A 17,878-nucleotide genomic window follows, 5' to 3' on the forward strand; every position below is an offset into this window, starting at 1 on the left:
AAGTTTACAAATTTTATGAAAATTGTTAAAAATTGACTATAAAGGACAATAACTCCTTAGGGGGTCAATTAGACCATTTTGGTCATGTTGACTTATTTTTAGGTCTTACTTTGCTGTACATTATTGCTGTTTACAGTTTATCTCTATCTATAATAATATTCAAGATAAAAACAAAAAACAGCAAAATTTCCTTAAAATTACCAATTCAGGGGCAGCAACCTAACAACGGATTGTCCGATTCATCTGAAAATTTCAGGGCAGATAGAAATTGACCATATAAACCATTTAGCATAGTCAGATTTGCTCTAAATGCTTTTGTTTTTTTAGTTATAAGCCAAAAACTGCATTTTACCCCTATGTTCTATTTTTAGCCGTGGTGAACGGACACATTTTTTAAACTACATACCCCAAAGATGATTGTGGCCAGGTGTGGATTAATTTGGACCAGTAGTTTCAGAGGAGAAGATTTTTGTAAAAGATTACTAAGATTTACGAAAAATGGTTAAAAATAGACTATAAACGGCAATAACTCCTAAAAGGGTCAACTGACCATTTCGGTCATGCTGACTTATTTGTAAATCTTAACATTATTGCTGTTTACAGTTTATCTCCATCTATAATAATATTCAAGATAATAACCCAAAACAGCAAAATTTCCTTAAAATTACCAATTCAGGGGGCAGCAACCCAACAACGGGTTGTCCAATTCATCTGAAAATTTCAGGGCACATAGATCTTGACCTGATAAACAATTTTACCCCCATGTCAGATTTTCTCTAAATGCTTTGGTTTCAAAGATATAAGCCAAAATCTACATTTTACCCCTATGTTCTATTTTTAGCCATTGCGGCCATCTTGGTTGGTTGGTCGGGTCACCGGACACATTTTTAAAACAAGATACCCCAATGATGATGGTGGCCAAGTTTGGTTAAATTTGACCCAGTAGTTTCAGAGGAGAAGATTTTGGTAGAAGTTAACAGACGACGCCGGACATCGACGACGACGATAACTGCTATCGTCTGTTGTTTCGTGTTGATATATTAGAACACTGTTAATTTAGATATCTGAATTTCAGGAATTTTAAAGGATAAGTTGGCAAGTTCATTTTTTCCGAATAACAGCACTTTGAAGGATTGTCACTGTCAAACTAAATAATTTTGCTATAAAGAGAGGGCATAAAACGTAGTTTGTACACTTTTCGCAATGCAATTACTTGAGAAAGTGCTTTTTCGTTTAAGCATTATACCAAAATGAATATGTTGCTTGTTCAAGCTAAGCTATTCTTTGATATTGAAAACAATGTCATCTTGTATTGACAAACATCGTCCCCTACATAATAACAGGAACCACAATCTTGAAAACATGCAACTCTTTTTACTATCGTTACCAATCTTACGTCTTAATACGTCTCATATAAATGTGAACATATCATTATAGTTCAAATCCTACCTCCTATGGTCATGTTGAAGTGTAACATAAACAAACTTGATCATTTTGAACTTGGTAATTTCTGTGTTTCGGGTATTTATACATGACTTATCAAACAATCAAACAAAATTATCTGTCTTCTGAATGATGCTTTAATGATTTTGTATAATTGTTAGCGTCTAACAAACACTTCTAATTTTTATGTTAACTTTCAGAAAATAAGTAATGATAATTTTGTTTGGTCTCTTTTCTAAGGTTGTCTTTTTGCTTTTAATAGTTATCAAAGGTATCAGGATGATAATTTAATAAACCAGACGCGCGTTTCGTCTACATAAAACTCATCAGTGACGCTCAGATCAAAATAGTTATAAAGCCAAACAAGTACAAAGTTGAAGAGTATTGAGGACCCAAAATTCAAAACAGTTGTGCAAAAATAAGGTATTAAAAGTTCACTGCTGGTACTTTTTAAAATATTTAGAATTTGACCAAATAGTTCAATTTTTAAGTTTTGTTAATCTGTTCGAATTCTAAAGGTAAACGGAGGAAGTTGGCACGGCCATCGTATGCTATCCAATGGATTGTCCCCAAGGGGAACCAGTTTTTGCTCTGCAATGAAACTTATCGTCTTGTGCATGTTAAATTCTGATGATAGATTGTATTCGATGATATCACAAACTAGGATTGGAAGATGATGGATGTTAAATCACGAAAGAAGCTCAAACACAAAGAATAAAATATATTCGATCTTTAAAAGTCATTTTTTTTACACAACTGGTTGTAAGTTTCTTTTATTCCACCTTAAAATATGTGACTTCTTATATCTTCTCATATATCGCATTGAACTTGAAGGTAAGAATATTAACGAAATTTGCCATTCACCTTCATATCCTGATAACAAAAACTTACAAAATAAAAAAAAGAAAGGAATGAAAACAACCCCATTCTCAGAATTTAGTTTACTAAATGGAATTACAAAAAAAAACTAATGCAAAATTTACATTATTAATAAAACTGTATGCAGTATCTATGAAGGACAATTGATAATGTTTTTAAATATATTTATTTCTGTATTTTCAATTTTTACATTGTTTTAAATATATACTGTAACAATACATTTATTTGTAGAACATGACAATAATATTATGACTTTTACCTATACATGTATAAATAGTGGAGTAGCTATACCATAGGTCAGAGTTCAATTATAAATATAATCACAAGTACCTTGACCCAGTGCATCTCCTTTACAGCAAAAAACAGTTTTACAGTCACATAAAATAAATAATAAAAACATTTCTAATACTTCCTATATGTAACTTTTCTAAATTTATTCAGTTGTGGCATCATTTAAACTTCAATCCTCCACTGCAAATTCTGACTGCAATTAGGAACAAAATTTTATAAAGCAAAAATAGGGAAAAACTTTTTTTCTTCAAAATTTTATACTGTTTTGAATGACTAATGGCAGATTTTGTTTTACTTTTCATAAAATGTATAAAGTTGTTTAAATTTTTTTTTTTACACAAGATAAATTTTGGAGAAAAAAATCATTAAGGAAAATGTCCTGATATCTGAACATTGTAAATATACAATATATATATATTTATATAAACTACCAATGGACATTTCTGATTTTTTTTATTAATTATTGGGAGAAAAACTTCACTGAAAAATGCTGATTGCTAGATTTCTTTAGAACCTTGACACCTTTAAGCAATTTTTCAGTTGACTGATTTGTAAAATATACTTGATTTACCCAACTGCTGAACTCTTTTTGCAAAAGTACACCAGCTGTTCCGGAGAAAATTGCATAATCATCCAATTTCGAAATTGTGTTGAAAATTGCAGTATAATGAAAAATCTATTTGAAAATGCACGTAATCTAAATATCATTGCTTGTAATTTATATCTAAATATAGAATATTATGATGTATATAAATAAGAAATCTGTAATATTTACCTTTAAGAATTTCTTAACGAAAAAGATTTACGCTTGGATAATTTAAATCTCGTGCAATCTTATATATTATATCATAATCAGGATGTTATATGAATATTAATATAATCTTTTTATGGTCCAATAATTTTAATAAATCAAGGAAATAACAAATATTAGCATTAACAGAATTTATAAAAAGATTATGAATACATGTTAACAGGAAAAATAAACAAGAGGCTTAAGTAACTTGTAATATAACATTTGTAACATTTGAAAAGAGACTTCAACCAAACAATTAAAACCTTTTCAAAAAAGAAAATTAAAAGGTAAACATATATGGTCTCCCCCAATATCAGTAGTTGCCTCTATTTAATAGCATGCTACACTATAAAATGATTTCCATTTACAACATAAACATTAGAAGTGTTTACCAATCTTCTTGCTCAATGGATTTGAATAACGTAATATTCAACTGTAGTGAAACACATTTTTTGAAACCAATTAAGGGAGAGCAAAAACTGGTTTCATAAGACAGGTTCAATTAACATAAAATTTACTACAGAGGGATCTAAATTTAATGGTTTTATAAGGCAAATGTTTCTTTATACATGTTTTATACCTTAAGGCAAGTTTTATTGTATTTGAAAAATGCCAGGTCTTGAAACTCAAATTTCTATGCTGGTTTTCAAGTTCATCTATAAAGATAAAGTCACAAAAATGAATTTGTTTCACAAGAATAATATTGATTTCAACACCTGATAATCTTTAAAATAGATTTGGATAATTCAAATCTTATTGTTGCAAGAAAATTGGTTTACAGTGAATTGGTTTCTGCTTTTAAAAAAAATATCAATTTTAAGACCAGCCCAGTAGTCAGCACTTCTGTTTTGACATAAATTATCATTGATATGGTCATAATAATATACAAGTTTTTGGACTCTTTTTATAACTAATGATTTTCTACCCCATGCAGGAATAGACTACCATAGCTGTATTTGTCAAAACCTTTGTGAACTGTGGGTTCTCAATGCTCTGTCTAAGACATAACGTTTGTCTGGCATACCCAATTTTAATTCTGGTATCTATGATGAGTTTATAAATGGTTTTGTGAAAACTTATTTTATTGTAAAGAATGTGAAATTTAAGTAAGCACTAGAATCAACGTTTTTTAGGGGTTGATAAAAATGGCAAGGTAAGGACTGATTATCAGGTAGTCTACATACTGATATGGTAAAATATTAGCAGCAAGTCACAATATGAAGCATTTTGTAAAGTGAGCGCAGTGAATGAGATTATGAGTTCTAAAGGCTTCATATTGTTGCTACAGATGATATTTTAAAATATATAGATATGTTAAATCTCAGAATCTATTTATCGGATTGTATTTGTGTATTTTGCATGATTGAAACAAGTTTTTCGTTGTTTCAGCATCATATTAGAAGATAACATCATAAGTTACAGTCTAACTTATCAAAGTTGATTTGTTCATGATGACATCAGATACAGCGGGTCAAAGTTAATTAGGCCAAGTTAAAGTATTTGTCAAAAATATGCAATTTTATGAAGAGCTGAGCAGATTGATACAGACATTCAGAAAACTCTTAATATGATCATCTTAACTTCTAGACCCTGTAATCTACAATAAAGGGCAGGTCAGAAAGAAATTGATATGCCTTCACATGGTATGATTTTGTATACAGGCATAAAAGCGTTAGAACCTCTGTGAAAACTACAGTATCAAAATTGTGATCAATTTGTTCCACTATTTGACTTACAGACAAACAATAGTACACATGACACAACATAGAAAACTAAAGAATAAACAACACGAACCCCACCAAAAACTAGGGGTGATCTCAGGTGCTCCAGAAGGGTAAGCAGATCCTGATCCACATGTGGCAAGTGTAGAAGTGTAAGTTACCATTGATTAAGACATACTGGTACATAACATGCTATGAAGTTGGCTCAGTTTAAAATGTGAATGAACTACAATAAGTGGAAAGCAACATTGACAATCAAGTAACAGTAAAATTAACTAACACTAAGATAAAAACTGAACTCTAACATATTACCTGAATCTAAAAATAATAAAAACTGTTTTCTTCCTTAAATTACCAAATTACTTTCATTGTTCTTGATTTCAAGGAAGATTTAAGTACAGTTTGAACACAGATATGGTATTTTTATATGGTACAATTTTCTAATTTACAAAGGACAATAACTTTTAAAAAAAAATCTTATTTCAGCAAATATCAAATAAAAACAATGACTGGTTTACTTCTTCCACTCAAATTTTAGTTTTTTTCTTGATATCTTGACAGTATTTGAAAATTCATATATTTCATAAAAACTTAAATAAAATTTGGCATAAATATAATATTCACATAATATAATACCCTTATTGACCCTAAATGATCATTTTTTTATACATTTTCTAGTACATCATATACATAAATTTATCACAGACTAAATATGAGAGCCCCTGTCCCTTGGTCATGACAAAAGTTTGACACTATCATCCTTTAGTCCATATAATACTATAAAGTCACACCTAAAATTATAAATAAACAATGTATTTTAATGTAAGTAAAATCAACTGCAGTAAACCACTGTTCAATAGTCATAATTCCATTAAACAAAACCAAATGTAGGTAACAAACAAGATGCTGTCAGAGAGACAGCAAATTCAATTTTTCTGCAGAAGTCAAAACCTGAACAGTTGTTAATTTCTGTGTTATTTTGGTTTCTTGTTGAGAGTTGTCTCATTGGCAATCATACCACATCTTCTTTTTTACAAGTATGGACAAAACATTAAAGCTTAAAACACCTGTTGTGATTGAATATTTGATACAGCATATGTTTGTGACACAAAATGAATGTGCTCAACACTGAAAAATTTGAAATTGGACATTTACCTATAGATGATGGTCCAATATCCAAATCTATGTACCTTGCTATAATCAGCATATCAAAGAACCCTTACAATTTAATTTCTGATGAAATACTTCTAAGTTTAACCATTTCTGTTTATAGCAAAATAACTTTTATTATTAAATATTAATTTTAAATTTATATTTTTATATTTATTTTCAGATCACAATCTAATATAATTTATGGATTTATGTATCTTTTCTACAATCCTCTAGATCAATTGATGTCACCTATCATAACATCAAATGACATTTTTGCATTAAAGTGCACAGACTTGATAAACATCTTTATATACCAATAAAACTTATAATACATGAAATGATTACAGAACTGTATTGTGTTGGCAATTTTCTTACCAGAATAATGAGCACAACAATGGTCTTAATAGTCAAGTGTCAAAAGTCAACTTTTTGCTATAAATAAATGGGCAAGTCCAAGATATGTGTTTGGCAAAGGGGAACTTCTAAGAATGTCTGAAAATTGACTGAAAGACTGACTATGGCTGAATAGTTTATTGTTCACACTTTTCAGATTATGTTAAGATCAAAATGACCATTTAAGGCTAATATTTGTTTTCTAGTGAATGTGAATGGTTTGAATGGACCTGATTGATTGTCGCTTTCTTAATGTCTAGTTGCTAGTAGTTTATGCATATTTATGAGGAGAACAAAATAGCAATTAAAACAAAAGAAATTCTCTACAAGGTAGTTTAACAGGGATAAATGGCATGAAATTTAGAAGAGCATGTTGGATATGGGGTAGACATTTTGCTCTCAACTGGCTACGTACAAACCCTTCAGTGAGTTGTTCTATAGGTTCCTTAACATGCATAGAGAGATACAATTTCCTTACAGCAGATTTCATGACCACAATGTAACTGGAAGTCCTACCTAGAAGGTCAATATATCTGGATGAAGGAGGAAATATGGACTGTCACTAGAAAGTGCTGGTAGTTGCATAGGGACATAAATTTTGCACTGCATCTGACCACTTACAAATCACTTAGCTATTACAAGGTTCTGTATTATGCAGAGAATGTAGCACTCACTATAAATGAGAATTAAGATTTCACTTCCCTGTTCCAACCAGGGATATGTAGTAATAATTGTTTATAATTGTCAAACAGTCCACTTAGCAAGGGTTTTACTGCCACATTGAAAAAAACCAGGATGACTGTATGCCTATACCTCAGTCAATGCTTGGGAATCAATAGACACCTTAACAGTAGTGTATTAGTTAAAGTTTTTTTTATTATATAATTACATTAGATGTATGTTTCATTATAATCCTTTATTCTGAATGGCTAACTGCACATCTCATGATCTCACGTTATTCCTTAATCAACTTCATTACACAATAAAAATTTTCATTCATGATGACACGAGGCCCCACAATAAAGTGCACAGGTAAATTAAATAAAATCTTGATAAAAATCGTGTTTTCATTATCCTAGCTAAAAAATGTAATTATAAGTATTGAATGCTTCTTTTAATAACTTCATAGGGTTGTAAAAGTGTTGACCGTGCGCACATTTTAAGAATGAAGTGCTTCCGTGCATCATACAAAATGAACTTCGGTCAACGCTTTTAAACCCCAATGAAGTTAGAAAAAGAAGCATTCAATTCTTAAATAAAAGTAGATTACCTACCCTTTATCATTACCAGTCTTCCTTTCAAACTTTAACTCAAATATCTGATCAAATACATTACTCAGATATTTACGATGTTTTGGATGTCTAAAATGAAAAGAAAACAGTAAAATCTTTTAAAACCTACAGATACATGTCTAACTGGTAAATTATAGATAGAAGAAACTTGGGATCTGTTATCATTCCTGGGCTTCATGAATATAATTAAATCATACACATACACGTAACCTGTGTCATTATCTTTTAATAGAAATTTTCGTTGCTTGGAAGCAGGCCATGTAAACAATGACAGTAATTTAAATATTACATTATGCTCACAACAGAATCTGAAAATATTTGTATACTGTGGATTCTTCATTGTTCTAGTAGTACCAAATTTTGTTGATTCAGTGGGAATATGGAAACAACAAACTTGAAAATCATTAAAGTATCATTTTTGTAAAGACTTTTACAAGCCCAGTAGTCAGCACTTTTTGTGCTGACATGAATTGTCATTGATATGGTTATGTTTATAAATTTACTGTTTACAAAATTTTGCAACTTTTTGAAATACTAGGACTTTTCTACCTCAGGCATAGATTACCTTAGCTGTATTTGGCAAAACTTTTAGGAATTTTGGTTCTCAATGCTCTTCAACTTCGTACTTTATTTGGCATTTTTAACTTTTTTTGGATTCGAGCGTCACTGATGAGTCTTTTGTAGACGAAATGCGTGTATGGGGCATATACCAAATTTAGTCCTGGTATCTATGATGAGTTTGTACAAACTTTACAAACTTTAGCAAAACCTAGAAATCAATATTGCTCAATCAACGAAAATTGATACCAATGAAAATAAAAAGATTGTAAGGGTTCCGTGGAACCCAGTGTCTCGCCTACTTATGCTGTTAATCGCAGGCTCAACAAAAATGAGGAAAAAAATCAATAAAAATATTCTCTCAATACTATCTTTTGATTGTAAGGAAGCTTCTGTCCAAGTTTGGTAAAAATCCAGGATAGTTTATGAATCTAATTAATATTTTAAAAACTGTAACTGCAGATTGCATGTAATATTAACTGGAAGAAAAACTAAAGCTATTTATAAGTAATTTTTTTTTATAGCTGCCTATACAGTATGGATGTTGCTCATTATTAAAGGCCCTACAAAGATCTATAGTTACTTACATTTACAATTTTACATAATGTTTTCTGTTGGGTATCTGTCACATTTGCAATCCTACTTCTTATTTTTAAAAGGAAACAATGACCTGTCAAATCTGGATATGAAATGAATATTGTCTTATCGGGGCCTATTATAGCTGACTATGCGGTATGGGCTTTGCTCATTGTTTAAGGCCATACAATGACCTATAGTTGTTAATGTCTGTGTCATTTTGGTCTTTTGTGGATAGTTGTCTCATTTGCAATCAAACCACATCTTCTTTTTTATATTTTCCATTAAAATTTACAAACTATAAAGTATGAAGTGGAGAATTTCTAATTAGCAAGAACGACTCTAATAACAGTATGAAGGTGACTGACTACAATTATCCTGAAATGAAATATAATTTAACAAGAATGTGTCCCCAGTACACAGATGCCCCACTCGTACTAACATTTTCTATGTTCAGTGGACCGTGAAATTGGGGTAAACCCTCTAATTTGGCATTAAAATTAAAAAGATCATATCATAGGGAACATGTATACTAAGTTTGAAGTCGATTGGACTTCAACTTCATCAAAAACTACCTTGACCAAAAACTTTCACCTGAAGGGGGACAGACGGATGGACGGACGCACAGACCAGAAAACATAATGCCCCTCTACTATCGTAGGTGGGGCATAAAAATTCTCAGATGACAAGCGAGAGAACTACACTAATTGAAAATAACATTAAAGATGTACTTACTTTTCTATAATACTGCTGATACTTAAGTTAAAATCCTTTTGGTTACCATTTAACTGTAAAACAAAGGATATACTACAATACATGTATTTTTCACATCGTTCAGTATATTTCCTCTGACAGAGTTCAGTATTTTTGTGATTTTACTTTTTTTTCACATGCTAACCAAAGGTTAAAAATATGTGTCCATTGAACACCCTGCCCTGCTTGTACTATCACATTTTTAAGTGTACTAATTTTCAAGTTGATGAGACCACAACCTACATTAATTCCAATCTTGCATCTGCCTTAAACTAAAATTTAAACCTGATTTGGTATAGAAAGATGCTCATACCAATGAAAAAAAAACTTATGAGAAAAACTACTTGTATGTCATTAAAATTTCAGTATAACTTATTTATCTAGATATTAGCCTTTAACAGTTAAAAGTTTCTGCTTTTGATCCATTTCATTGTATCCATATACACAGTTTGTGTATGCTTTATTCGCATATTTTCACACCATTATACATAAAACTGACAAAATGTGAAAACAATTTTACCAAGAAACCCAACAGCCATTTATGACAAACCAATAACAACATCTACCAAATTACAGGGCTACGTTTGTGCCCATTTGGGGATTAAAATGTTTTTACATTTGCAATTATTTCACTGTATATTACCTGAGTTTACCTGTCATAAAAATGCGCCCAAGTGTAATCAAAAGTTGGCGCTAACGTATTGATTTTTGCATGCAAATGTAATGGTAATGTGTGCAAACGTAATGCACCGACGCTTTTAGTGTGAAACTCATGCATTTTAATCATTATTTGACAGCATTTACCTTTGATCTATTGTTTTTCTCTTTGATCTTTACAATTTTGAACAATTCTCAAGCATTTGCTTCATAAAAAGTTGGCAGAACTGAAATTACAAACTGCTGAGTTGTGACCAGTGGATTAAGAATGTGGTTGGGTTTATTTTTTTATAAATTTGTCTTCAACACTAAAAAGATATTGCAAAATTTTTTAGCAATATTGTAAATCATTGGGTGATATTTATAAGATTTTCAATTCGAAATTTCAAACTCACAGTGTTAAATAATGATAATTAATAATTTCAAATGCATTGCAACTAGCGGTTTAACCCCTAAAAGCTGTTTATTATAATTTTTAGACTTTTTTTATATACAGTACCTCAAGATATGCAGCAACTGTTTTTATGACTGAAGCATTAAGTTCTACTGCCACCACATCACATGTCTTCCCTGGTAACCATGACAAACTGGTTGTCACCTTCCCATGAATCTGCAATGGTGTTTTAAAGTTTACATTATTTCAAGTATTTGAAGAGAAATAACAATATGTAACCAATATTGAAATAGAGTATCTAAGTGACAAAAGAGGTCCTCTTTTGTCTCATCATTAAAAAAAACTGTTTTCAATAAATTATATTTATCAAATATTTAAAGGAAATCCTTGAAAAAAAATACCTGCTCATTAGACACAATATCCTATTCGAAAAATCAATGTTCAGTGAAATGCAAAACCTAGTCACAAACCCTTAATCGACATCAGGTATTCCAAGTTATCAATATATACATCAATATGGAATATAAAGTATTTTAATCTATATTTAATTCTATTTAATAAAATTCAATCCTTTCTGTAAAATAATTGTAAGCTGGAAGGTATTTGCATTCATCAACAATCAAGTCCACTTGATATTTTAGACTTTATCTATAAAATTTGCCACTTGACATTTTAGTTTTTGGTGAGTTTTGGTGGGGTTCGTGTTGTTTATTCTTTAGTTTTCTATGTTGTGTCGTGTGTACTATTGTTTTTCTGTTTGTCTTTTTTATTTTTAGCCATGGCGTTGTCAGTTTGTTTTAGATTTATGAGTTTGACTGTCCCTTTGGTATCTTTCGTCCCTCTTTTAGACTTGATCTACAATATCTGTCACTGAAAAATATCCCTTATATGCTTCCTTTGCAATTAAAGCACTGGACAATTTAGAATTCATTTACAATATATGCAACTGGACGATTTAAATTTTTCACAATAAATGCCTGAGGACTTTTTAGACTTCATACACAATATTTGCCGATAAACATTTCTAATCATTTTAGTTTAAAGCTATAATATACTTAACAAAGTATAAGACAACTTAAATATAAAGATTTACCTGCAGTTCATACTTCTTTCTGGTATTGAGAGCAAGCTTTCCCTCCATCATGATGAATATGAAGTTCAAGGTCATGTTTGAAGAGTTTGATTGTGATTGGACAGTTTCAGAATGAGGCTGAGAAAATGTAATATTGCACACACCCAACTGGCTCTTTGTGTCATTTTGTTCACTACAAAATAGTGATTATATATGCAAAGTATTAAGTATCCTGAGCTCATTTAAAACTTTTTTCTGCACAGTACAAAAAGGAATACCGGTAAATTTATTGCATCATTGCAAGAAAAAGAAACTATCTTCAATGTTTATATCATATAGATACATATATACAATATAGGTATCAGCTGGTTCAAACCTGCAAAGGGGAAACATCTCTATAAGATATTTTTGCAAGATAACATTTTTATGCCCCATTTATGGGCATTATGATTTTAAATCTGTGCATCTGTTCTTTTGTACTGTTTTGTCAGATTTCTGAATCCTGCTTACACTATATATGTAAGCAATTCTCATTTTTTTGTAAATTCCTGTGTCCCGCTAAACTTCATTTCCCGTTGTTGCGGCACAATAATTTGACTTTCACGTGTCACGTTTACAAAAAGTCGACAATCCTGCCTCACGCTTAGACCCCAATGAGACCCACTGTAAGGGTTCAGGTTGAGGTTTTTAGGTTATAGATTTTGGTCAAGGTAAATCAACTTAAAACTTAGTACACATACTCCCTATGACCTTCCTAATTTAAATGCCAAATTAAGAGTTTTTACCCCAATTTCATGGTCCACTGAACATAGAAAATGATAGTGCGAGTAGTGCATCTGTGTACTATGGACACATTCTTGATTTTTGTTATGATATTAGCCATTTAAAAAATTCATGCAAATTCAGATTAAGTGAAGGACAAAAGTATTAATTTGGATCTTTATTTAATATTTGGTTGGTCACAGATTATATCAGGTTAATTTCTTGTTAAATTAGTAAAACTTACATTTTATTTGATTGTATTTTCTGCAGTAAGAATTCAGTTAGTGATGGATCATTAGGAGTCAGCTTCTTCTCTGCTATCTTGTCTTTATCAATTGATCTGACCTAAAAACATATTAAAAAAAAATGGTAATATAAATTTTGTAAGATATTATAATATGACATTCTTCTTTTGCTTGGAAACAAAAGTATGTTCTAATTCCAATAAAACATGGGCTTTACATGATTGATGTCACAATTGAAATTACAATCAGTCAATGTCAGTTGAATTTTGAACAACGCCAAAGATCAAAATAAATCATTCATGTACTGGAGTATCCTTATTTCATCCTTCATTAAAATTTCAATCTTCTTTTTTTGTTCTCAAAGGGAATTGGCTGATATCCCCTGACAAATTAAGTAACCAATCAAATTGTATGATAAGCCAAGATATTTCACTTTAGTATAGTACGATTCCACATACCTTTATACTATCTCCGTCTTTGATGACCACCATATGAGATATGCCAGCTGATCTACAAATATCTTGTATATCTTCTTGTGCCTGTAAATCAATCAAAAAATGTAAAAGTCCAAAGACCACCATTTTTATAATTTGAGTGTGCTCTTCCTTAAAGTATAGAGCCACTATACAATTGAAGTAGAAAAGCATATTTCCTTGTTGCTAATATCAGAAGTACATGTGTTTGTTATGTCTCATTTGTCTACAGTAAATATACTTTCCAAAGTTGTGGATTAAAATTTCTGTGCAAAAATTATTGTTATGTGGATTTTTGCATTTGTGCTTCTGAATTTATACATAAAATAATCAACAGAAAACATTAATTGTAGCTGCACAAAAATTCCACAAAAAATAAACACCTAATGCAAAGAATTTTCACAATTATTTAAAATATACAGCTAAAATCAGCTCTTCATGATATTTGTTGAATTGATTACGGTACAGTGAAACCTGTCTAAATCACACAATGACTTAACCGTTAACCTATCAAATCCAGTCTGGTTTCAAAGTCCCTTTATATACATATATAAATATCTATATATTTTGAACGTTGATAAACCACACACATTCCTCTCTCCTTAAGGTGTTTGGTTTAGACTAGTTCCACTACATTTAAAAAAAGTAATTTAGAACTTGCCACACAGTGTGTATGAGTTCTTGCACATTGTTGAAAAACACATGTTGATGTCTTCACTATTTTTTGATGATTTTTTCACTGTTAGACTTTTGTTTCCCATACATCCTATTAAAATCTCATTTCATTAATTTAAAAGAATAGGACCAATACCTGAATAGTTTCCAGCAGTAATTCTGCCTTCAGACCAGCAGCCCATAAATCTTTGATGATGGTCATTCTATCTTTTAACATTGGTTTATGTCCTATGGCACATACTAATACATCACATCGAGTACTTGGCTGGTACTGAAAAAAAAGCAGCATGGTAAAAAATATATAAACAATTCGATTGTAACAAAGATTTTCATTGGTCGTTGCATATAATTTTTATAAAACTTACTGTCGCTAAAAAATGTCTACCTTGCTCCATTACGTGTCATGAAAGTAAATACTAAATTTAAATAGGCCATACTCAAATTACAATATGGCTACCTCCTAAGTCGATTTATGTTTCCTAAAGTTAATTTTTCAAATAACATTATAAATTGGTGAACAAATGCTTCATTTTTTTCGTTGTAGCATGTTTTTGGTTAAATTAGAAACATCAAAATTTATATTTGCCACATCTCTGCCAAGTGTGCCATAAAGGAGTTAGGCCAAAGACCTATCTGCTCAACGTGTATATAGAACAATATGTTCTTTTTAGTGTTTTTTAATTTTGATATCATTTTCTATTTGAATACTTATTGCATTGAATTTATTACATAATTAATATTCAAAATAAAACCAGTGTCTGTAAACCTGGTATTAGCATTTAGGAACTCAAACAGTAAAAGAGGTCTACAATTTGTCATTTGTTTGGCTATAAAAGTACCTAAATACCAAATCAAAGGTTACATGACAAAATGCAAGCAATTATTAGCAAATATACCAATTTTTTGTGAGAATATAATAATTACCTCTGGATAATCCACTAATGCTGAGACAATTTTTTCAAAATGAATGCTAACTCCAACTGCATGCTGGGTAATACTGTATTGTTGTGATAATGAATGAGTGATGGGTGAATGAAACTTTGAGATCTGCAATAAAAAATTACATCTAAATTGTACTTCAAAAATCAGGATCCTTATAATATTTTAAGGTATCATTGAAAGTCTTAGATTTTAGTTTGAATAGACTGATCACAAAATGCGATGACCTAAGTACCAAAATATTTAAAATACAATATATTTTTGTTATTTGACACTGAACACCTCAGGTTAGGTTGAGGGTTTGGCATCATCAATGTATGTTAACCTCACAAGTCAGAAGCTTGTAATTCAATGATTGGTGTTTTTTGAAGACCATACAAGGACCTATGGCTGTTAATGTCTTTGTCATTTGGTCTCTTGTAAAGAATTGTCTCATTGGCAATTATACCACATCTTTCTATTTTCATATAAAGCACTCTTTTCATACCAAGTCATCAAATCTGCCGCCTACAGCTAACACATCTGGAATGTTACGATTTTTTTTCCTATGATCACACATAACTTGAAAGATGACTCCGGAATACTGATGAACACTGTACAAAAATCCTAAGGAAACAATCATCTGAAATAAGTTAAATCAAAATGAATAGAAATATAAGTTATATTAACACATGGCATGCCTTCATCTACTTTTATATATACAGTTTTGGTTGCTTTAATAAGGAGAAGGGGTAGGGTTGAACATAAAATATTTTGTATTTACTTTTGAGCGTTGCTATTTTTTTGTTGCTCATAATTGTTTATTTCATTTACATCTTAACAAATCAGAGCTTGCTATATACATGAGCATTTATCTGTTTTATTAAGACTGCATCTATTTATGTTTCCTATGTTCATATATGAAAACAATAATAAAAAATATAGGTCACCGATGAGTTAAAAAAGGTATTTCAAATTTAAGGCCAAAAAATGGCATTTTTGCAACAAAGGGAGATAATTTGGAGCTTTTTCAATGATATAAACATTTTAAAAGTCATCTGGGGCCAAACCGAATTGATTTTTTTGGTTGATTTTTTTAACATATCATAAAGTAATAACTAATAGTGTAATAAATAAAATTTGTAATGAAAAAATAAAGGTTCAATTTTTTGCTGAAATTTTTGTACCCATGAGCCACCTTAAATGTTTTTAAAAAGTAAACTCAACATACATATATTTATCATTTCCCTTAAAGCAAAATGTAAAGCAGCTAATTTATATAGATTATTTTATATCATGTAAACATATGGTATATTATAGTGGATAACACTTACAAGAACTTCAAGGACAAATTGAATAATTTAACAACTGCAGGATTATTTGACTTTAGAGTCAAGGTCTTCAAAATGTTTTTTTGAATGCAATATTCAGATGCGGATGCATCAGAGGCGAAAAAAATCCATGGTCTATCATTACAAAGTTCTTCATAGAAACTAATGCAGAAAAACATTCACTGCAAAGCAAAGCATGACATTAGAATCAATACACTTTGTCAAATCAAGAAACAATTCAAGCCACAGAGATATGCCTCATCGTTTTTGAAATTTTGATTGTATAATCCAAATGTTGAATCTTAATAATTGAAGCCATTTTACACACGTGTTACAGTAATTTATTCTCTACCTGAAGTTTACACCCCATAGACACAGCATGGTTTATAACAGTTTCTAATTCATGTAATCCTTGTTTAGCTAATGATGCTGCCTGAAATATAGAACAAACAGATACATATCAAAATTATTTCATAGACTTGTTCAAATAAGGTTATTCTTAACCATAAACAAATAAAAGAGACTAATTCCAGTTGGAACATCCTTTGAATTTCATGTTTTGCATTTAAAAAATAACATTTGAAGAAGTTACATTCTCAAGTAGCCAACCATTTCTATATACTGTGGATTCATTATCATTTGTGGGATACTAATTTTTGTTGATTTCGTGGGTAAAAGTGAACCATGTTAAAATTTTCCAAGAAGAGCAAATTTTCTATAGGTTTGTATGTAAACCTTAGAAAAACCATGAAATTAAATAACCATAAAAATACAGTTGTTCCTCAATACACAAATATTGGTACATGTACCAACAAAAATAAAAGAAACCATGTTTATCATTTTAATGATGAAATGCCTCTTTTTGTTTTCATTCACTTTAATTCCCAATTGTGCAAGGGTTAAATTTGAGAATTTGTTTAGTTAATATTAATATACGGAAATCATTCAATGGCTAGATTTTGGTCATGAAAAAAACTGTTCAATGTCAAATAATAATATAACATTCTAACTTTTTTTCTTAATGGCACAAAAAATTCAATAGTTTCCACGATTTTTTTTAAGGCTATTGTATTAAAATGACTTACCTCCCCTTTTGTTTTTGTGATACATCTCAGAAAGCTTGAAATCTTTGAAAATGGTCCTTCCATTTCCAAAATATTAAGTAAAGATGATATAACTTGTTCTGAAAGTCCTAAGGAGTTTAAAGACTTGAAATGTGTTTTACTGTCAACCTACAAAATAAAATAAAAACAAATATGTCAAGGTACCAGTAATTACTTAAAGAGTCAATAGATCAAGTCAAACAAATAAAAGTCAGAAGATACCAGGATAGCAATTAAAAAATTTTACAAAAAGAAAAAAAAGATACAACATGTGAAAAAAGACGAAGAGAAAATATAAGCATACAATATTCATGAAATCAACCTGAAACGGAATATGTTAGAAATTACAACATTGAATAAAAATTCATAATTTGCACATCAAGGAAAAATACGTCAA

General features: G+C 30.3%; 1 protein-coding gene across 2 annotated transcripts in view; it reads right to left on the reverse strand.

The window, feature by feature from the left end:
- Positions 1-2,469: 2,469 nt before the first annotated feature.
- LOC143069058 (eIF-2-alpha kinase GCN2-like) overlaps positions 2,470-17,878 on the reverse strand; it is a 68,024-nt gene continuing 52,615 nt past the window's right edge. For both annotated transcript variants that reach the window (XM_076243489.1, XM_076243488.1), the window contains 12 exons: positions 17,464-17,610; positions 16,731-16,811; positions 15,556-15,690; positions 15,054-15,176; positions 14,266-14,400; positions 13,440-13,520; positions 12,981-13,081; positions 11,996-12,167; positions 11,008-11,118; positions 9,834-9,886; positions 7,947-8,033; positions 2,470-5,918 (listed from right to left, as the gene is read on the reverse strand). In XM_076243489.1, the coding sequence (XP_076099604.1) occupies positions 5,861-5,918; positions 7,947-8,033; positions 9,834-9,886; positions 11,008-11,118; positions 11,996-12,167; positions 12,981-13,081; positions 13,440-13,520; positions 14,266-14,400; positions 15,054-15,176; positions 15,556-15,690; positions 16,731-16,811; positions 17,464-17,610 (1,284 nt within the window). In that variant the 3' untranslated portion in view covers positions 2,470-5,860. The remainder of the gene's footprint in view (positions 5,919-7,946; positions 8,034-9,833; positions 9,887-11,007; positions 11,119-11,995; positions 12,168-12,980; positions 13,082-13,439; positions 13,521-14,265; positions 14,401-15,053; positions 15,177-15,555; positions 15,691-16,730; positions 16,812-17,463; positions 17,611-17,878) is intronic.

Source organism: Mytilus galloprovincialis, chromosome 3 (genome assembly GCF_965363235.1).
Source record: "Mytilus galloprovincialis chromosome 3, xbMytGall1.hap1.1, whole genome shotgun sequence".
In the NCBI taxonomy this organism is placed as follows: Eukaryota; Metazoa; Mollusca; class Bivalvia; order Mytilida; family Mytilidae; genus Mytilus; species Mytilus galloprovincialis.